Here is a 23806-nt window from a genome sequence, read left to right on the forward strand (position 1 = left end):
GAGGTCATGCTGTGCAAAGATCCTGAAATGGGTAAAAACAAACTGCAGTAAATCAATTTATACCTGTAAAGGTCTATTCCCCACAGAGGTCATAATAATAATAATAACAATAATAATAATAATAATAAATATAAATACATAAACCCATTTATACCTGTAAAGGTCCAGTCCCTGCAGAGGTCATAATAATAATAAATATAAATATAAATACATAAATACATTTATACCTGTAAAGGTCCCGTCCCTTCAGAGGTCATAATAATAATAATATTAATAATAATAATAATAATAATATAAATACATAAACCCATTTATACCTGTAAAGGTCCAGTCCCTTCAGAGGTCATAATAATTATAATAATAAATATAAATATAAATACATAAATCCATTTGTACCTGTAAAGGTCCAGTCCCTGCAGAGGTTATAATAATAATAATAATATACATATAAATACATAAATCATTTTATACCTGTAAAGGTCCCCTCCCTTCAGAGGTCATAATAATAATAATAAATATAAATCCATAAATCCATTTATACCTGTAAAGGTTCAGTCCCTGCAGAGGTCATAATAATAATAATAATAATAATAATAATAATAATAATAATAATAATAATAATAACATAAATCCATTTATACCTGTAAAGGTCCAGTCCCTGCAGAGGCCATGCTTTGCAAAGATCCTGAAATGGGTAAAAACAAACTGCAGTTTTGCTTTGTCTAATGGTAGGGCAATAATAATAATAATAATAATAATAATAATAATATAAATACATAAATCCATTTATACCTGTAAAGGTCCAGTCCCTGCAGAGGCCATGCTTTGCAAAGATCCTGAAATGGGTAAAAACAAACTGCAGTTTTGCTTTGTCTAATGGTAGGGCAATAATAATAATAATAATAATAATAATAATAATAATAATAATAATAATAATAATATAAATACATAAATCCATTTATACCTGTAAAGGTCCAGTCCCTGCAGTGGTCATGCTTTGCAAACATCCAGAAATGTGTAAAACAAACAACAGCCCATAAGGGCCCAAAAGAAGCCTCCATTTCTCCCAGTTCAGAGTTTGCAATCTTCCCAGGTGTTGCCCATCTAAATTGCACCTGGAAAGGCCAGCTATTTCAGTCCTTCTTAAAGGCACAGTCATGAATTTCTAGTATTCATTGTGGACCCTTATTATTATTATATTTATTATTTTACTCTATTTATTACATGTATTATTTTCCTGTATTTATTATTATTATTACATGTATTATTTTCCTGTATTGTTATTATTAATAATATTTTACTCTATTATTATTAAAAGGATACATGACGACATGGAGCAGCATTACCGTCCCGCCAAAGCAGTACCTTTTGATCTACTCACATTGGCGTGTTTCCGAACTGCTAGGTTGGCAGAAGCTGGGGATAACAGTGGGAGCTCACTCCGCTAACCGGACATGACTACATGGAGTGCCATTACCTTCACGTTGGAGCAGTACCTATTGATCTACTCACATTGGCATGTCCAGAGCAGTATCTATTGATCTACGCACATTGGCATGTCCGGAGCAGTATCTATTGATCTACTCACATTGGCATGTCCAGAGCAGTATCTATTGATCTACTCACATTGGCATGTCCGGAGCAGTACCTATTGATCTACTCACATTGGCATGTCCAGAGCAGTATCTATTGATCTACGCACATTGGCATGTCCGGAGCAGTATCTATTGATCTACTCACATTGGCATGTTTTCAAACTGCTAGGTTGGCAGAAGCTGGGGCTATCAGCGGGAGCTCACTCAGCTCCCCAGACATGACTACATGGAGCGCCATTACCTTCCCATTGGAGCTGTACCTATTGATCTACTCACATTTGTATGTCCGGAGCGGTATCTATTGATCTACTCACATTGGCATGTTTTCGAACTGCTAGGTTTGCAGAAGCTGGGGCTATCAGTGGGAGCTCATTCTACTCCCTGGACATGACTACATGGAGCGCCATTATCTTCCCATTGGAGCAGTACCTATTGATCTACTCACATTGGCATGTCCGGAGTGGTACCTATTGATCTGCTCACATTGGCATGTCCGGAGTGGTACCTATTGATCTGCTCACATTGGCATGTCCGGAGCAGTATCTATTGATCTACTCACATTGGCATGTTTTCGAACTGCTAGGTTGGTAGAAGCTGGGGCTATCAGCGGGAGCTCACTCCACTCCCCGGACATGACTACATGGAGTGCCATTACCTTTCCGTTGGAGCAGTACCTACTGATCTACTCACATTTGTATGTCCGGAGCGGTACCTATTGAACTACTTACATAGGCATGTTTTCAAACTACTTGTTTAGCAGAAGCTGGGGCTAACAGCGGGAGCTCACCCCCGCTCCCTGGATTTGAACCGCCGAACTTTTGGTCAGCAAGTTCAGCAGCTCAGCTGTTTAACCCACTGTGCTACTGGGGGCTCTGAATAATTATACGAATCCTCTATCATCCTGCTTCTTGAAAGTGTCCCGGTTTCCCCGCCTCCTCCCGCTTTCCTCCTTGCTGCAAACTGAATGCAAGCCAAGCAGAAAAGGGTTAACAAGGAAAGGAAGATAGGACGCAGGATTCTGGCTCTCCCAGTTCAAACGGTGCCAAACCAGGCCTCAAATCCCAAAGACGTCATCCTCTCTCTGTGCATATGGAACCCATTTCTTCCCAAATCAAGTTTTGATTAAATGCAATAAATACGATGGGCTTGACCGAGCGGCACTCGTCGGGGGGGAAATCCCATTTGAAGCCAGGTCGGCGCGTTGATCCAAAAACATACATTTTGATCGCCGCCGTAAATCCCAATTTCGGAGAATCCTGTGCGCCATTGAATCAACGCAGACATATATATATATCTATATATATATTAGTGTTGTGCTTTGGTACGGAATCGCTGTCCGTTTGGTCTCGTCTCATTTTCATATTTGGTTCCTGCTAACTTTGGCCACGAGAGCCTTTGACAACACATTATTATTATTATTATTATTATTATTATTATTATTATTATTATTTTATTATGACACAGCAAACAAGATAGACGTGCTGGATTTCGTATCACAAAATCACAAGTTGAACACTTCCCAAGTGTTTAGGACTGTGTGATGTATTATTATTATTATTATTATTATTATTATTATTATTATTTTATTATGACACAGCAAACAAGATAGATATGCTGGATTTCGTATCACAAAATCACAAGTCGAGCACTTCCCAACCGTCTAGGACTGTGTGATGTATTATTATTATTATTATTATTATTATTATTATTATTATTATTATTATTGTATGACACAGCAAACAAGATAGACATGCTGGATTTCATTTCACAAAACCACAAGACAAACACTTCCCAAGCGTCTAGGACTGTGTGATGTATTATTATTATTATTATTATTATTATTATTATTATTATTATTATTATTATTATTATTTATGACACAGCAAACAAGATAGACATGCTGGATTTCGTATCACAAAATCACAAGTCGAACACTTCCCAAGTGTCTAGGACTGTGTGATTTTTTATTATTATTATTATTATTATTATTATTATTATTATTATTATTATTATTATGACACAGCAAACAAGATAGACATGCTGGATTTCGTATCACAAAATCACCAGTCGAACACTTCTCAAGTGTCAGATCCCAGTAGGGTGGCCTTTTGCCAATTTGATCAATGTCTATTGTTTCCAAATGCTGGCTGAGATCTTTTGGCATGGCACCCAATGTGCCCATCACCACCGGGACCACCTGCACTGGTTTCTGCCAGAGTCTTTGCAGTTCAATTTTGAAATCCTGATAGCAGCTGAGTTTTTCCTTGATTAGCATTGAATAGCTTCATCTCCTGGATTCTTCCTGCCTGGGGGCATCCTTGGTTCAGAGTCGTTAGCTGCCCCCTGATCGATTCCTGTCTGGAACTCCTCTGTTTTCAGAGTGTTGCTTCTTATTGACTGTTCTGATTTTGGAGTTTTTTTTTTCCATGGTTTCCACCGTCCTGTTGAAGTTGTCCACATGCTTGTGGATTTCAATGGCTATGGATTGATATGAGGAGGCCTGCGGTGCCAAGGAGTCTGGAGCCGGTCCTGCGCCAAACCCGCCGGCCGGCCTTTGGGACGGAGACTCGGAGACAGAAATATAGGTTTTCTAATCTCCAAAGGAAGACGGATATCGAGGCAGAGATATGGATTTTTCACCTCCAAAGGGACGGCAGCTGGCAGAGGACCAGGCGAAACATCTTATGATGGAGAATTCTACAAAAGTCAGATGCCAAAGAGTTCCCGATATTTCGTTTACAAGCGGCAATTTTGATGCAACCCTTCCATCCAACTCCCAGGGAGATTTGTTAAAAACCGTGGGTGTTTCTCAGCTTGATTAGAACTGAATAGCCTTGCAGTTTCAAGGACTGGCTGCTTCTCATTACTTTATTTTCCAGACTATGCCACAGCAACACGTGGCCGGGCACTGCCAATAATAATAATAATAATAATAATAATAATAATAATAATAATAATAATAATAATAATATCTATCTTGTTTGCTGTGTCATATAATAATAATAATAATAATACTATCTTGTTTGCTGTGTCATACAATAATAATAATATCTATCTTGTTTGCTGTGTCATACAATAATAATAATAATAATAGTATCTTGTTTGCTGAGTCATACAATAATAATAATATCTATCTTGTTTGCTGTGTCATACAATAATAATATATCTATCTTGTTTGCTGTGTCATACAACAATAATAATAATAATATCTATCTTGTTTGCTGTCATAAAATAATAATAATAATAATAATAATATCTATCTTGTTTGCTGTGTCATACAATAATAATAATAATATCTATCTTGTTTGCTGTGTCATACAATAATAATAATATCTATCTTGTTTGCTGTGTCATACAATAATAATAATATCTATCTTGTTTGCTGTGTCATACAACAATAATAATAATAATATCTATCTTGTTTGCTGTCATAAAATAATAATAATAATAATAATAATAATATCTATCTTGTTTGCTGTGTCAAACAATAACAATAATAATAATAATATCTATCTTGTTTGCTGTGTCATACAATAATAATAATAATAATATCTATCTTGTTTGCTGTGTCATACAATAATAATAATAATAATAATAATAATAATAATAATAATAATAATAATATCTATCTTGTTTGCTGTGCAGTTTCAAAGACTGGCTGCTTCTCGTTACTTTATTTTCCATACCACCAGACTATGCCACAGCAACACGTGGCCGGGCACTGCCAATAATAATAATAATAATAATAATAATAATAATAATAATAATAATAATAATAATAATAATATATTGTTTGCTGTGTCATACAACAACAACAATAATAATAATAATATCTATCTTGTTTGCTGTGTCATACAACAACAGCAACAACAACAACAACATCTATCTTGTTTGCTGTGCAGTTTCAAAGGTGTGCCGTTACATTCCCGCCAGAGCAGTACATATTGATCTACTCACATTTGCATGTTTTTGAACTGCTAGGTTGGCCGAAGTTGGGGCTATCAAAGGAAGCTCACCCCATCCTACGGATTTAAACTGCCAACCTTTTGGTCAGCAAGTTCAGACTCCCAATTCTAGTTCCAGTACTGCCAAACGGCTTTAACATCACAATGTAGACATCTTCCACCTGTGAATGGAAGAAAGGTATTCATCACCATAGGATGGAAGAACCTTCGGGAAAGACATTTTGAAGAAAGATAGAGAACAGCACACTCCATCTAGTGGTGGGATTCTCAATGGCAAATATTAAAATACACTGTCTATATATACCCGGCATTTCCCAGGTCCAAAATGCATAGGGTTGTGGATTAACTACAACTCACATGATGCCAGGTTGACCCAGAATCTCCACCAGTACTTAAAGTTTGTTATGTTTGCCCTGGATGCATCATCTAGATGGTCTTTGGAGGTCTCTTTCTTTACCTATGGTCTTATGAGATTGTCTAGATGGTCTTTGAAGGTCTCTCTGCTTAGCTACGGCCTTATGAGAACATCTAGATGGCTTTTGGAGGTCACTTTCCTTACCTATGGTCCTATGAGACCATCTAGATCTTCTTTGGAGGTCTCTTTGCTTACCTATGGTCTTATGAGATTGTCTAGATGGTCTTTGAAGGTCTCTCTGCTTAGCTACGGCCTTATGAGAACATCTAGATGGCTTTTGGAGGTCACATACCTTACCTATGGTCCTATGAGACCATCTAGATCTTCTTTGGAGGTCTCTTTGCTTACCTATGGTCTTATGAGATTGTCTAGATGGTCTTTGAAGGTCTCTCTGCTTAGCTACGGCCTTATGAGAACATCTAGATGGCTTTTGGAGGTCACATACCTTACCTATGGTCCTATGAGACCATCTAGATCTTCTTTGGAGGTCTCTTTGCTTACCTATGGTCTTATGAGATTGTCTAGATGGTCTTTGAAGGTCTCTCTGCTTAGCTACGGCCTTATGAGAACATCTAGATGGCTTTTGGAGGTCACTTTCCTTACCTATGGTCCTATGAGACCATCTAGATCTTCTTTGGAGGTCTCTTTGCTTACCTATGGTCTTATGAGATTGTCTAGATGGTCTTTGAAGGTCTCTCTGCTTAGCTACGGCCTTATGAGAACATCTAGATGGCTTTTGGAGGTCACTTTCCTTACCTATGGTCCTATGAGACCATCTAGATCTTCTTTGGAGGTCTCTTTGCTTACCTATGGTCTTATGAGATTGTCTAGATGGTCTTTGAAGGTCTCTCTGCTTAGCTACGGCCTTATGAGAACATCTAGATGGCTTTTGGAGGTCACTTTCCTTACCTATGGTCCTATGAGACCATCTAGATCTTCTTTGGAGGTCTCTTTGCTTACCTATGGTCTTATGAGATTGTCTAGATGGTCTTTGAAGGTCTCTCTGCTTAGCTACGGCCTTATGAGAACATCTAGATGGCTTTTGGAGGTCACTTTCCTTACCTATGGTCCTATGAGACCATCTAGATCTTCTTTGGAGGTCTCTTTGCTTACCTATGGTCTTATGAGATTGTCTAGATGGTCTTTGAAGGTCTCTCTGCTTAGCTACGGCCTTATGAGAACATCTAGATGGCTTTTGGAGGTCACATACCTTACCTATGGTCCTATGAGACCATCTAGATCTTCTTTGGAGGTCTCTTTGCTTACCTATGGTCTTATGAGATTGTCTAGATGGTCTTTGAAGGTCTCTCTGCTTAGCTACGGCCTTATGAGAACATCTAGATGGCTTTTGGAGGTCACTTTCCTTACCTATGGTCCTATGAGACCATCTAGATCTTCTTTGGAGGTCTCTTTGCTTACCTATGGTCTTATGAGATTGTCTAGATGGTCTTTGAAGGTCTCTCTGCTTAGCTACGGCCTTATGAGAACATCTAGATGGCTTTTGGAGGTCACTTTCCTTACCTATGGTCCTATGAGACCATCTAGATCTTCTTTGGAGGTCTCTTTGCTTACCTATGGTCTTATGAGATTGTCTAGATGGTCTTTGAAGGTCTCTCTGCTTAGCTACGGCCTTATGAGAACATCTAGATGGCTTTTGGAGGTCACTTTCCTTACCTATGGTCCTATGAGACCATCTAGATCTTCTTTGGAGGTCTCTTTGCTTACCTATGGTCTTATGAGACCATCTAGATGGTCTTTGGAGGTCTCTTTGTTTAGCTACGGCCTTATGAAACCATCTAGATGGCTTTTGGAGGTCACTTTCCTTACCTATGGTCCTATGAGACCATCTAGATCTTCTTTGGAGGTCTCTTTGCTTACCTATGGTCTTATGAGACCATCTAGATGGTCTTTGGAGGTCTCTTTGTTTAGCTACGGCCTTATGAAACCATCTAGATGGTCTTTGGAGGTCTCTTTCCTTACCTATGGTCTTATGAGATCATCTAGATCAGGAGTCCCCAAACTAAAAAAAATTAACTTAGATTTGGATTGGTTTTAGCCTATTTTAAACCAAGAGTTTGACGCCAGAGTGACACCTCGTGGCAGGTTATGGAATTACGAGCCTCTCCTCGTAACTAGGCAGCATTTTTTAATGGTACCAAATGCATAGGGTTGTTATGGATGAACTACAAGGAAAATCATTTCCCCCCAAACCCCTCCCGTAATCAAATTTTGGCATATCAGGTCTGTGTGCCAAGTTTGGTCCAGATCCATCGGTGTTTGGGTTCATGGATGTAGGGCTGACGATTTAATAGATTAACGAATCCCGGCCCTAATGAGCATCTTTAAAAAGAGACACCGGGAGAGACAAGAGGAGGCCCGGTGAAGACGCTTCAAGTGCCTTAAGCTTCCTGACCTTATTAGCAGCCTGGACGGAGTTGGCGGAGCTCTAACAAAACAACGCTAATTAGGCCGCCGGAGCCACTCCGAAAAGAGATAATGAGTGAGTGGTCCTCACGGCCAGGCGGGTCCGGCCCGATGTTTGTTTTCATTTCCGTCAATGAATGAGAGGCCTCCCAGTCCTTTTGATTCATAACTCGTTTGGTACCAATCACTGAAAAATGAAAGCGTTGGATAAGCGAAAATGTTGGACAACACCAAATTACATTACGATTTCACAAATTAAACACCAAATTCGACAGAAAATGCCGTTCAATGCACGGTAATGTTACGTAGGAATGACTATATATTTTTCCGAATTTAGCACCAAACTTTGCACTGGGATCTAGGGCAGTGTGGACTCAGATAACCCAGTTCAAAGCAGATATTGTGGGTTATTCTGCTTTGATATTCTGGGTTATATGGCTGTGCGGAAGAGCCCTGGAGCGCCTCAACTTGCCTCACAGTTGAACCGCCCCTGAGAGTGGTCCCTGGTCAAGACAAGGTTGGGAACCACTGAAGGAGATGAACGGACTGATAGACAGAGATCTGGACAGATGGAGAGGGAATAGACAGATGTGTGGAGAAGAGCAAACCACAGACCACTGACTACAACCTAAGCCGTGGCATGTGCACAACGCAGGATCTTCTCACAGCCACAAGTGGCCAGATTCTGGTCAAAGGACATTGAGAATAATGCCAACTTTTTAACTTTGTTGGTGTTTTTAAATACCCTCGTTTCACTTCCAATTCGGCATATAAATAAATAGATAGATGACTAGACAGATAACTAGATAAGATGTTTGGATAGATGGCTGGATTGATATATGAGAGATAGATGACTGACAGATGATACATGGATGGATAGGTAGGTAGGTAGGTAGGTAGATAGATAGATAGATAGATAATGATAGATGGATGAATGGATGGATGGATGGATAGGTAGGTAGGTAGATAGATAGATAGATCATGATAGATGGATGAAAGGATGGATGGATGGATGGATAGGTAGGTAGGTAGATAGATAGATAGATAGGATAGATAAATAGATAGATAGATAATGATAGATGTATGAATGGATGGATGGATGGATGGATGGATAGGTAGGTAGGTAGATAGATAGATAGATCATGATAGATGGATGAATGGATGGATAGGTAGGTAGGTAGATAGATAGATAGGATAGATAAATAGATAGATAGATAATGATAGATGGATGAATGGATGGATGGATGGATGGATAGGTAGGTAGGTAGATAGATAGATAGATCATGATAGATGGATGAATGGATGGATAGGTAGGTAGGTAGGTAGATAGATAGGATAGATAAATAGATAGATAGATAATGATAGATGTATGAATGGATGGATGGATGGATGGATGGATAGGTAGGTAGGTAGATAGATAGATAGATCATGATAGATGGATGAATGGATGGATAGGTAGGTAGGTAGATAGATAGATAGGATAGATAAATAGATAGATAGATAATGATAGATGGATGAATGGATGGATGGATGGATGGATAGGTAGGTAGGTAGATAGATAGATAGATCATGATAGATGGATGAATGGATGGATAGGTAGGTAGGTAGGTAGATAGATAGGATAGATAAATAGATAGATAGATAATGATAGATGTATGAATGGATGGATGGATGGATGGATGGATAGGTAGGTAGGTAGATAGATAGATAGATCATGATAGATGGATGAATGGATGGATAGGTAGGTAGGTAGATAGATAGATAGGATAGATAAATAGATAGATAGATAATGATAGATGGATGAATGGATGGATGGATGGATGGATGGATAGGTAGGTAGGTAGATAGATAGATAGATCATGATAGATGGATGAATGGATGGATAGGTAGGTAGGTAGGTAGGTAGATAGATAGGATAGATAAATAGATAGATAGATAATGATAGATGGATGAATGGATGGATGGATGGATGGATGGATAGGTAGGTAGGTAGATAGATAGATAGATCATGATAGATGGATGAATGGATGGATAGGTAGGTAGGTAGATAGATAGATAGGATAGATAAATAGATAGATAGATAATGATAGATGGATGAATGGATGGATGGATGGATGGATAGGTAGGTAGGTAGATAGATAGATAGATCATGATAGATGGATGAATGGATGGATAGGTAGGTAGGTAGGTAGGTAGATAGATAGGATAGATAAATAGATAGATAGATAATGATAGATGGATGAATGGATGGATGGATGGATGGATAGGTAGGTAGGTAGATAGATAGATAGGATAGAAAAATAGATAGATAGATAATGATAGATGGATGAATGGGTAGACAGATAGTAGATGGATGGATCGTTGGATGAATAGATATCTGAACAGGTGGATAGATAGATAATAAACAGACAGATAGCTAGATAGATGTTTGGAGAGATGGCTTGATTGATGATAGATAGATGATTGACAGATGATAGACAGGCAGACAGATAGATCATGATAGACATATGGATGAATGGGTAGATAGTAGACGGATGGATCGCTGGATGGATAGATATCTGAACAGATGGATAGATAGATAATAGCTAGATAAACGTCTGGATAGATGGCTTGATTGATGATAGACAGATAGATTGATAGATAGATGATTGACAGATGATAAATGGATGGATGGATAGATAGATAGATAGATCAATAGATAAATAATGATAGATGGATGAATGGGTAGATAGTTGACGGATGGATCACTGGATGGATAGATATCTGAACAGATGGATAGATAATAGCTAGATAAACGTCTGGATAGATGGCTTGATTGATGATAGATAGATGATTGACAGACAGACAGACAGATAGACAGACAGATCATGATAGATGGATGAATGGGTAGATAGTTGACGGATGGATCACTGGATGGATAGATATCTGAACAGATGGATAGATAATAGCTAGATAGACGTCTGGATAGATGGCTTGATGGATGATAGATAGATGATTGACAGACAGACAGACAGATAGACAGACAGATCATGATAGATGGATGAATGGATAGATAGTAGACAGATGGATCGCTGGATGAATAGATATGGATGGATGGGTAGATAGAGAGATGATTTGTTGTTGTTTATTTGTTCAGTCTCTTCCGACTCTTGTGACCTCCTGGACGGGCTCAGGTCACAGCTCCCTAAACTTTGCCTAAACTTTAGGAAGAACTTCCTTATGTTCTGGGATATATTTCCCGGGAGTGTGCTGGATGGCCTTTGGGGTTCCTGTCCGTCAAATGCGACCCAGACGCAAGTTGGCACCTCGGAGGAGGAGGAGAACACGCCAAGAGAGACGGCACACAGGCAAACAATGGGCCCGAGTGTCCAGTGCGGTTAATTGGGAGACAACAGACGGGCGGACAATGAGGAGGGGGGGGGTGCGGGGGGGGGGCAAACCCCCAGGAAGGGTCTCTAATTGGGAGGGATCAGCCCCGCGTCCCCTTTGTCTGCCCAAGGCAGGCGTCAGGGCCCGGCTCGGGGACAAAGGCCTGTCTGCCGCCAGCCGGGCCAGGCGTCTCCCGGCCCCCAATCCCAGGGGAACCAGTAACCCTTTCTGGCAGGACTGGGACCATTCACGGCTCCTTGGGACCCGCCTGTCACCGCCCGGGCCTTTGATGGGGGGCCACGGTCAGAACAGGCCTCATAGAACCTACTTTTCCGGATCATTGTGGAAGCCTTCAAATAATGATTGACATTAGGGTGAGATGTTCAGAGGTATCTAGACTTGTTGGAGTCCAACACTGCACCAAGTCTAGTGCAGAAGTTGGACTCATCATCATCATCATCATCTATCTTGATCTATCCTCCAATTGGAGTTTCTGTTAGATGTTCAGACTATCTAGACTTGTTGGAGGCCAGCTTGGTGTAGAAGTTGGACCAACAACAACACCAACAACAATAATATATCTTGACCTGGCCTTTGAATAATGATTGACGTTAGGGTGAGATGTTCAGAGGTATCTAGACTTGTTGGAGTCCAACAATGCACCAAGTCTGGTGCAGAAGTTGGACTCATCATCATCATCATCATCTATCTTGATCTATCCTCCAATTGGAGTTTTGTTAGATGTTCAGACTATCTAGACTTGTTGGAGGCCAGCTTGGTGTGGAGGTTGGACCAACAACAACACCAACAACAATAATATATCTTGACCTGGCCTTTGAATAATGATTGACGTTAGGGTGAGATGTTCAGAGGTATCTAGACTTGTTGGAGTCCAACACTGCACCAAGTCTAGTGCAGAAGTTGGACTCATCATCATCATCATCATCTATCTTGATCTATCCTCCAATTGGAGTTTCTGTTAGATGTTCAGACTATCTAGACTTTTTGGAGGCCAGCTTGGTGTGGAAGTTGGACCAACAACAACACCAACAACAATAATATATCTTGACCTGGCCTTTGAATAATGATTGACGTTAGGGTTAGATGTTCAGAGCTATCTAGACTTGTTGTAGGCCAGCTTGGTGTGGAAGTTGGACTAACAACAACACCACCAACAACAATATATCTTGACCTAACCTTCAAATAATAATTGGAGTTTCTGTTAGATGTTCAGACTATCTAGACTTGTTGGAGGCCACCTTGGTGTGGAAGTTGGACCAACAACAACAACTATATATCTTGACCTAGCCTTTAAATAATAATTGGAGTTTCTGTTAGATGTTCATAATTGATTTTACTGTTAGATGTTCAGAGGTATCTGGTCCGGGAAGTTGGACTCATCATCATCATCATCATCATCATCATCATCATCATCATCATCATCATCATCATCATATATCTTGACATAGCCTTCAAATAATACTTGGATTTTCTGTTAGATGTTCAGAGGTATCTAGACTTGTTGGAGGACAGCTTGTTGTGGAAGTTGGACCAACAACAATAACATATCTTGTCCTAGCCTTCAAATAATAATTGGAGTTTCTGTTAGATGTTCAGAGGTATCTAGACTTGTTGGAGGCCAGCCAACAGACCTCACCACCTCTGAGGATGCCTGCCATAGATGTGGGTGAAACATCAGGAGAGAATACTTCTGTAACATGGCCAGACAGTCGGGAAACCTCACAGCAACCCATCTCTGGAGGCCTTAGCTTAGATGGACATCTTTTGGGAATGCTTCTGTTGGGTTGTCCCCCTCCAAGCTTACTGGTCCCCTCCAACCCTTGTGTTGATATTATGTTCACAATGGAAAGAAATGCTGATGTTTAAAGTGAGAATAAAGATGGAATACCTCCTGTGTCCCATTTTAGGGTCTCCAAACCATCTCCATCCATCCTCTTTCCATCACAAATAGGTTTGGCCAGCAGAGGTCACCCTGCTCACAAAGGAACTCTGGCTTTCCTTGGTCTTCTTCCCAATCCAAACAATTGGGCTCATAAATCTTCCAGAGAATGAGAAAAGGGTAATTGGTGAAGAAAAGAGGTTGTTTATGTCATCCTTTATTGCTTTACCATAAAGCCGAACTCGAGGAGAGGCCGAGGAGAGGTTGGAGAGTCCCTCTCCCACAACCTGTCCCCCACCCAACCATTGAGACACTTTGGATCTCAATTAAGAGAGAAAAGTGAGGCGTTAATATAATATAACATAATCTATACACATAATATAAGTGAAAATATGTGTGTGTGTATGTGGTACGAGTGTCCACTCAGACAGACAGCCTCCACAGTCTATAGTTCCCAGTGCTGAGGAGCCACCAAGTCACTCTTTTCTATTGACATTGCAGGTTACAGTGAGCACATCCCAGGGTTCATTTCTCTCCCTATTTGCATGACCCCACCCACTGCTTCTCCCTTAACCCTTTCCCAGTGCTGAGGAGCCACCAAGTCACTCTTTTCCATTGACATTACAGGTTACAGCAAGCACATCCCAGTGTTCCTTTCTCTCCCTATTTGCATGACCCCGCCCACTGCCTCTCCCTTAACCCTTTCCCAGTTTAGAGGAGCCACCAAGTCACTCTTTTCTATTGACATTGCAGGTTACAGCGAGCACATCTCAGTGTTCTTTTCTCTCCCTATTTGCATGACTCCGCCCACTGCCCTTTCCTTAACCCTTTCCCAGTGCTGAGGGGCCACCAAGTCACGCCCGTCCACTGACATTGCAGGTTACAGCGAGCACATCCCAGGGTTCCTTTCTCTCTCCATTTGCATGACCCTGCCCACTGCCTCTCCCTTAACCCTTTCCGAGTGCCAAGGAGCCATCAAATCACTCCTTCCCAGGACATTGCAGCTTACAGCAAGCACCTCCCAGTGTTCCTTTCTCTCTCTATTTGCATGATCCTGCATGACGGCTCAATGCTATGGAATCCTGGGAGTGGCAGTTTAGTGAGATACCAGCAGTCTTCGCAGAGAAGGCTACATTATCATCATCCTCATCATCTTTATAAAACTACTAACTTGGAGACCTGGCAGTGCCCAGGTTATTAGAAGAAGGCGTGTGTTTTGGGATAATAGGTAATATCATTGAAGTTTGGTCCAGATCCATCAGTGGCTGGGTTTAGGGCTCTCTGGATAAGGGTGAACTACAACTCCCAGATCCGAGGTCCAGATCTGACATCAACTGGGTTCAGCGTTTTCTAGATGCAGGTGAACTACAATTAGCAAAACCAAGATCTATTCCCCTAAACCCCTGCGGTATGTTCATGGGGCTTCTCTGTGCCAAGTTGGTCCCGGGCCATTGTTGGTGGGGTTCACAGTATCAGTAAAAGTACTGCAAGTCCCATCATCCATAGCAAGTGTGGTCCAGATCCATCCCTGGTTGGGTTCACAGTGCTCTCTGGATGTGGATTGAAAATCACGGTGAATTCTCTCCAAACCCCTTGTTCAGTTGTGGATCAATTCTTCTGTGAACTGTGTGCCATAGGAAAGTGTAGGAAAGGGTTAAGGGAGAGGCAGTGGGCGGGGTCATGCCAATTAAGGAGCCCTGTTCCTACAATTTCTCTAAACCATGGTGAATTCTCCCCAAACCTCTTGTTCAGTTGCGGATCAATTCTTCCGTGAACTGTGTGCCATAGGAAAGGGTAGGAAAGGGTTAAGGGAGAGGCAGTGGGCAGGGTCATGCAAATTAAGGGACCCGGTTCCTACAATTTCTCTAAACCATGGTGAATTCTGCCCAAACCCCTTGTTCAGTTGCGGATCAATTCCTCTGTGAACTGTGTGCCATAGGAAAGGGTAGGAAAGGGCTAAGGGAGAGGCAGTGGGCAGGGTCATGCAAATTAAGGGACCCGGTTCCTACAATTTCTCTAAACCATGGTGAATTCTGCCCAAACCCCTTGTTCAGTTGCGGATCAATTCCTCTGTGAACTGTGTGCCATAGGAAAGGGTAGGAAAGGGCTAAGGGAGAGGCAGTGGGCAGGGTCATGCAAATTAAGGGACCCGGTTCCTACAATTTCTCTAAACCATGGTGAATTCTGCCCAAACCCCTTGTTCAGTTGCGGATCAATTCCTCTGTGAACTGTGTGCCATAGGAAAGGGTAGGAAAGGGCTAAGGGAGAGGCAGTGGGCGGGGTCATGCAAATTAAGTGTATGTGGGGGACAGGCTGGGTTTGTGCTACATGTTCATGGCTGTAGGCTGTTAGGAATTGTGGGATTTGTAGTCCCAAACACCTGGAGGGCCGAAGTTTTCCCATGCCTGGTCTAGATCCTGCCTAGGATTCCATGGCATTGAGTGACGGCAGTTCAAGTGGTGTCAAACTGCCTTAATTCCACAGTGTAGATTCTCCCCGGGAAAATGCAAAAAAGGCCGCTGAGATATCAAACCCAGAAGGTTCAACAAGCCAAGAAACCAACAAAAAAAACAACACCCGCCTTTTCCTTTGCAAGGATGAGAAACATATTTTGCAAACATCGTTAAGGCAGAAGATCATGTTCAAAGGGAGAGCGTTTACATTGGCAGCGGGAATCTGCCGAATCCAAAGGAAAAGGGCTGGAGGTTTTATGCACAATGAGGGCCTGGAAGTTTGTGTTGTTGTTTGTTGTTGATTCCTTTGAAGGCCGCCAAGGCTTTCACGATCCCCGTCCAATACTTTTTCTTTGGCTGTCACTTTCCATCCGTCTCCCCTCCCCTCCCTCTGCCTTTTCCGTTTATATCTCCGTAATGCGAAGCGGATGTGGACGTGAATTGAAGCATTTTAATCTTTCCTGATCAAAATGAAATGCAGGCCCGCTGGGATTCAGAGCAGGCGCCCTGCACTACAAATTGAAAATAACAACCAACACATTTCTTCTTGTTTCTCCCGGAATCATGAGAGTTGTAGTTTGGGCCCTGTCGAATTCCAACTCTCGTGCTTCCATTGTTAAAGTGGTGTCAAACTGCATTCATTTGACAGTGTATCCTTATGCAGTTGGCCACGTTGTATCCTTACGCAGAAAGTACAGGGAGGAAGGCACGCTGCAGCCGAGAGCCCTCTGGAGCGCTCTCAGCCACCACGTGTCCCATCCTCCTCCTGGCATCAGAACGTTGCAAGCAGCCATGTATTTATCCAAGGAGGACGGCTTGAGGAAGGCATGCAGTGGTTGAGAGCTCTCTGGAGCGCTCTCAGCCACCACGTGACTCGTGTCTTGTCCTCCTCCCTGCATAAGAACTGTGCTTATCCCAGGAGGACGGCTTGAGGAAGGCATGCAGTGGTTGAGAGCTCTCTGGAGTGCTCTCAGCCACCACGTGTCTTGCCTTCCTCCCGGCATAAGAACGGTGCTTATCCCAGTACTTATCCCAGGAGGATGGCTTGAGGAAGGCATGCAGTGGTTGAGAGCTCTCTGGAGTGCTCTCAGCCACCACGTGTCTCGTCCTCCTCCTGTCATAAGAACAGTCCAAGCAGCCATGTACTTATGCCAGAAGGATGGATTGAGGAAGGTATGCAGTGGTTGAGAGTCTTCTGGAGCGCTCTCAGCCACCACGTGCCTCATCCTCCTCCTGGCATAAGAACAGTGTAAGCAGCCATGTACTTATCCCAGGAGGACGGCTTGAGGAAGAGATGCAGTGGTTGAGAGCTCTCTGGAGGGCTCTCAGCCACCACGTGACTCGTGTATCGTCCTCCTCCCGGCATAAGAACGGTGCTTATCCCAGTACTTATCCCAGGAGGACGGCTTGAGGAAGAGATGCAGTGGTTGAGAGCTCTCTGGAGCGCTCTCAGCCACCACGTGACTCGTGTATCGTCCTCCTCCCCGGCATAAGAACGGTGCTTATCCCAGTACTTATCCCAGGAGGATGGATTGAGGAAGGCATGCAGTGGTTGAGAGCTCTCTGGAGCGCTCTCAGCCACCACGTGACTCGCCTTCCAGCATAAGAACAGTGCAAGCAGCCATGTACTTATCCCAGGATTGAGGAAGGCATGCAGTGGTTGAGAGCGCTCTCAGCCACCACGTGTATCGTCCTCCTCCTGGCATAAGAACGGTGCTTGTCCCAGTACTTATCCCAGGAGGACGGCTTGAGGAAGACATGCAGTGGTTGAGAGCTCTCTGGAGCGCTCTCAGCCACCACGTGACTCGTGTATCGTCCTCCTCCCGGCATAAGAACGGTGCTTGTCCCAGTACTTATCCCAGGAGGACGGCTTGAGGAAGACATGCAGTGGTTGAGAGCTCTCTGGAGCGCTCTCAGCCACCACGTGACTCGTGTATCGTCCTCCTCCCGGCATAAGAACGGTGCTTGTCCCAGTACTTATCCCAGGAGGACGGCTTGAGGAAGACATGCAGTGGTTGAGAGCTCTCTGGCGAGCTCTCAGCCACCACATGTCTCGCCCTCCTCCCAGCATAAGAACAGTGCTTATCCCAGTACTTATCAGAAGATCAGTGGTTCAAATCCGTGGGACATGGTGAGCTCCCATTGTTAGCTGCAGCTTCTGCTAACCTAGCAGTTCAAAAACAGTTAGAAATGGAGATGAGCACCGGCACCCAGGGCTGGATTCGACTGGACTTAATATCAAGGGGAAACCTTTACCTTTACTAATGCTTCCCATAAAAAAAAATCTAAGTGAGCATCAGTAACTAGTTTCTTTAACCTCAAATTACTTACATGTTATTTATGATGTCGTGCTGTAGAAGGATCTAAAAACAAAAAAAGTGGGCCTTATGTTAGGTTTCCTTGGTAGGAAAAGCAATAAAAGGCAACAGGTTCTGAGCCTCCACCACACTCCGTGGCAGGGGGTTCCACTGATGAACAGCTTTTCCTTTTGTTACCTTTCTTCCAGAGGATGAAACTGTGATGATTCTGCATATTTGTGAGCAAAACTACTTAAATATATTTATTTGCTACATTTATATCCCGCTCTTCTCACCCGAAATCAAATCAAATGAACATACAATATATTATTAGCATAGCACAATATAAGCATTAAATTACTATATTGTACTATATCATTATATGGTCATATTATTAGTACTATTACATTTAATATATAATATATAATAAATATTATTATATTTTATTTTTATTATTATTAGTATAATATTGTATTACATTATAATATTATTATCATATATATATACCTTAAAAAGAGATTCAGATTTGGTTTCTTTCTCTACTAGGCTTAGGATGGTGAACTGTTCAGCTTCTGCCTGGCGCAATGTTTACTCTGCTTAGAAAATGTTTGACTATTCCTCCTCTTTCACTTATAATATTATTATTATTATAATATATATATATATATATATATATATATATATACACACACACACACACACACACACACACACACACACCTTAAAAAGAGATTCAGATTTGGTTTCTTTCCCTACTAGGCCTGGGATGGTGAACTGATCAGCTTCTGCCTGGCGCAATGTTTACTCTGCTTAGAAAATGTTTGACTATTGCTCCTATTTCACATCAATAGGAAGGAGCCCTTACCATAATTTGAAGCCATTTGCACCCAATAGCTAACAATATTAACAATAATAATAATTTGGTTTCTTTCCCTACTAGGCCTGGGATGGTGAAGTGATCAGCTTCTGCCTGGCGCAATGTTTACTCTGCTTAGAGAATGTTTGACTATTGCTCCTATTTCACATCAATAGGAAGGAGCCCTTACCATAATTTGAAGCCATTTGCACCCAATAGCTAACAATATTAACAATAATAATAATTTGGTTTCTTTCCCTACTAGGCCTGGGATGGTGAACTGATCAGCTTCTGCCTGGCGCAATGTTTACTCTGCTTTGAGAATGTTTGACTATTGCTCCTATTTCACATCAATAGGAAGGAGCCCTTACCATAATTTGAAGCAATTTGCACTTAATAGCTAACAATAATAATATTTTTATTTAATACCCACCTTATTTATTACTCACTAAGTGCTTTATTTCTATACATTTATTGCATTTGTCAGCCGTCTTTCTGCCAGTCCTTTCTATTAGGGTCCCGGCGTCAGGCTTAGCTGAGCGGGGAGATAGTGGCAGGGTAGAAATAATTTATATAGTGAAATAATAATAATAATTTTATTACTCACCAAGTGTTTTATTTATCTAGCTTTATTGCATTTGTCAGCTGCCTTTCTGCCAGTCTATTAGTGTCCCTACATCGGGAGAAAAATAAAGGAATTGAATTAATTAAATACAAAAGCAAATCAACAGAAAATGATTGGCTACTGGGAGAATTCAGAAATTGGACTAACCCAGTCTGTTACTCTTACATTCTCACCGATTCGGTGAGAAACGAGCCGGACACTAGGAAAGACCAATGGGTTGGGACTGGGCTGTGGTGCAGCTGGTTAGCAGCCAGCGGCAATAATTTCTACATGAGTTCAAAGCCAGCCCTGGTCAGGGTCAGCTCCCGACTTTTAACAATCGAGCTTGCTGTTGACTCATGCAGCCCAAAAGACAGTTGCATCTGTCGAGTAGGAAAGGCTAATTTAATTAATTTCGGAAGAATGAGGAAGTACTACCATCAAGGGCTCGGGTCACAAGTGCCGGTGAAGCAACAGCTCCCCCTTGTGGCCGGAATCGAGTATAACCCTCATGAAGCCGGAAGCTGGAAAATGTTAAAATTGCCTCTGTGTCTGTCTATATATGTCGTATGTCTAATGGCGTTGAATGTTTGTCATGTATCTATGCATTGTGATCCACGCGAGAAGGGCGGAATATAAATAAATAAATACATACATAAATAAAAATAAACGTGTTCTTTGAATATTTTTTTTATTGAAAGATGTGACAGAACTCATCCCAAAAAAAAAAACCCTGAACAGATAGATGTCCCAAATAACCAGCACATTCCTAATCATGTCATTTTTTAAAAAAAATCAAAACAATATATATATAGCACGCTGTCCGAGTGATCATTTAAATTTTTTAGTATAAGATTTGTGGCAGAGTTTTTTTTTCCCCTACGCACGCATTATTATTATTATTATTTTTGTTCTGGAGTGAAAAATAAAAAACCTGAGGTTTATACCTGTACTTTCTTGCAATCAATGGTGTTTTCGTTTTCTTTTTTTTTACCCATTAATTCAATATCAAATTGTTCTAAACTTTGGGAAGAATATGTTCTTTTTCTCTCCTTTTTCTCCCCCAAATGGCACGTGATTGTCTTGATTGTCACCAGTATTATTATTTTTTTATTTAGACACCAAAGTCGAAAAGAAAACCCATATTTTCTTCCATCCACAAAGAGCTAAATAGATCTCGTACAAGATGAAACAAAGAGACAAGAAAGAGCAATTAAATGCGATGAGTTAAAACTCTTCATTATGTACACGCCAATGTACAACCCTAAATAAATTAATACCGATTTTTGCATATCTTGGGATTCGTAGAGCTTATTTACACAAATTACCATTTATTCCATAAATATTAGGCTTCTTTTTTAATTCTTTTTCATTTTTTTTAAACACAGGTCCGAAAACGGGGAGGGGGTCACAACGATTGTACCAATTCTGAAAATCCAAGTGTCGTTTCGGTTTTTCGGATGTGAAGAAGATACCTGCAAGCAGTACAAACTTTGCTTTCCTCTTATATTTATATATATATATATATATATTTACTGTCTTCGAAATGCTTGTCTGGCATCCAACCGGCCTGAACCTTGTTGAAAGAAAAGAAATCAAATTTTTTTCTCTCCATTGTCTTTAAGATATGAAAGACGATTTCCAAACCAACATCCCTGTTTGGAAATGTCATCTTTATATGTAGAAAGGAACAAGTTATATCTCCAATAAGGTTGATTTATGCACATACACGCTCACACACAAAATAATTAGAAGAAGATGGACTTTCCTATCATCTCCCAGCATCGTGGTCTTCAAGATCATCTCCCACCATCATGGTCTTCAAGATAATTTCCCAGCATTGTGGTCTTCAAGATCATCTCCCACTATCGTGGTCTTCAAGATCAACTGTTAGCATTGTGGTCTTCAGGATCATTTCCCACCATCATGGTCTTCAAGATCATTTCCCACCATCGTGGTCTTCAAGATCATTTCCCACCATCATGGTCTTCACGATCATCTCCCACCATCATTGTCTTCACGATCATCTCCCACCATTGAGGTCTTCAAGATCATTTCCCACCATTGTGGTCTTCAAGATCGTTTTCCACCATCATGGTCTTCACGATCATCTCCCACCATCATGGTTTTCAAGATCAACTGTCAGCATCATGGTCTTCAAGATCATTTCCCACCATCGTGGTCTTCAAGATCACTTCCCACCATCATTGTCTTCAAGATAATTTCCTACCATCGTGGTCTTCAAGATAATTTCCCACCATCATTGTCTTCAAGATCATTTCCCACCATCACGGTCTTCAAGTCATCTCCCACCATCATGGTCTTCACGATCGACTGTCAGCATCATGGTCTTCAAGATCATCTCCCACCATCATGGTTTTCAAGATCAACGGTTGCCATCAAGATCTTCCTCACAGGTCGAATCTCTATCATCTCTCACCATCATGGTCTTCCAGGTCCTCTCCTACCACCAGGATCTTCCATATGAAGAAAATCCCCACCATTTTATACCATCATGGCCTTCTAAATGATCTCCTACCACCATGGTCTTCTAAACTATCTTCCACCATCATGGTCTTCAACTCCATCCATGCATGAGCTTGTAAGTTACTGCAAACCAGAGATTCTAGTTTAGCCATTTTTTTTTCTGGCCAAAACTAAGAATATGGAGCTGGATCCTTCAGCGAGAGGAAAGCCCAAGAAAACGGTAGATCTGGAGTGTGACAGAACCCGGGGTCCACAACCGTGCCGTCTCTTTGGTTTTGTCCCTGGGCTGCAGCAGATCCTCCTCCTTGTAGATGTCCTTGTAGATGTTCTCCACTCTCCATCCTGCCCCACCTCCGAGCCCACTCTTCCTTCCCCTAAAAAATAAATATTTATACTGTGCTGTACACATAATCTCCTGCCCGGGTCTTCGAAGTTGGGCGGTCACTTGGGCGACTCTCGACCAGGAGAAACTTCTCGCTGGGTTTCCAAACCGCTGACCAGTCTTTGGATGTTCTGGAGCTCGTTGATGGAATCCTTCAAGGATCCCTTGGGGGACAAGGAGGCCCGTTGGCTGCCGGGTTTGGGGAGCGGGAGATCCGAGAGAGGGCTCGATTCCCGGCTGCTGCTGGGCTTGGAGCCTTCGGAGCCGGCGTTCAGACTGGTGGGCAGGCCAGTGGTCAAGAGGTTGGTGCTGGGCGGGATGGCCACCGGGATCTGGTAGGGGCTGAAGCGGAGGCGAGGCCGGGCGCTACTCAGGAAGGGGTTCCGCGACAGAGAGCCGGCGGTGGCCGTGCTGGTGGCCGGCATGGCAGACGCAGCCGCGGCAGCTGCCGCCATGTAAGTGTACGGGTAGGGGAAGAGTCCTCCAAAAGTAGGCACCGGGATTCCCTGAAACGAGAGAGAAGAAAACGTGAGATGCCATTCTGCTGGGCTTTCAGGCCTCACCATTGTAGAGTTTCATTTTAGGATTCTGCCCAAAATATCCCAGAGCAGTGGTTCCCAACCTGCGGGCCATGAGAAGGCCACCAGAAGACCATAGACAAGGAAAGGGAATGTCTAGATGGTCTCATAAGACCACAGGTAAAGAAAGAGGCCTCCAAAGGCTATCTAGATGGTCTCATAAGACCATAGGTAAGGAAAGCGACCCTCAAAAGCCATCTAGATGGTCTCATAAAACCATCGGTAAGGAAAGAGACATCCAAAGGCCACCTAGACAATCTCATAAGACCATAGGTAAGCAAAGAGACCTCCAAAGACTATCTAGATGATCTCATAAAACCATAGGTAAGGAAAATGACCTCTAAAAGCCATCTAGATGTTCTCATAAGACCATAGGTAAGGAAAGCGACCCTCAAAAGCCATCTAGATGATCTCATAAGACCATAGGTAAGCAAAGAGACCTCCAAAAGCCATCTAGATGTTCTCATAAGACCATAGGTAA

General features: G+C 42.0%; 1 protein-coding gene and 1 long non-coding RNA gene across 3 annotated transcripts in view; one reads left to right on the forward strand and one right to left on the reverse strand.

Annotated features, from left to right (window-relative positions):
• Positions 1-9172: 9172 nt before the first annotated feature.
• On the forward strand, positions 9173-9608 carry LOC134293326 (uncharacterized). The gene is made up of 2 exons (XR_010000308.1): positions 9173-9279; positions 9424-9608. It is a non-coding gene; the product is annotated as an uncharacterized LOC134293326 (long non-coding RNA).
• A 10944-nt stretch (positions 9609-20552) lies between these two features.
• The window catches only part of tbx2 (T-box transcription factor 2), a 33735-nt gene continuing 30481 nt past the window's right edge, over positions 20553-23806 (reverse strand). For both annotated transcript variants that reach the window (XM_062959518.1, XM_062959517.1), the window contains exon 7: positions 20553-23253. In XM_062959518.1, the coding sequence (XP_062815588.1) occupies positions 22807-23253 (447 nt within the window). In that variant the 3' untranslated portion in view covers positions 20553-22806. The remainder of the gene's footprint in view (positions 23254-23806) is intronic.

The sequence above is a fragment of the Anolis carolinensis genome, unplaced genomic scaffold (assembly GCF_035594765.1).
Source record: "Anolis carolinensis isolate JA03-04 unplaced genomic scaffold, rAnoCar3.1.pri scaffold_7, whole genome shotgun sequence".
Taxonomy (NCBI): Eukaryota; Metazoa; Chordata; class Lepidosauria; order Squamata; family Dactyloidae; genus Anolis; species Anolis carolinensis.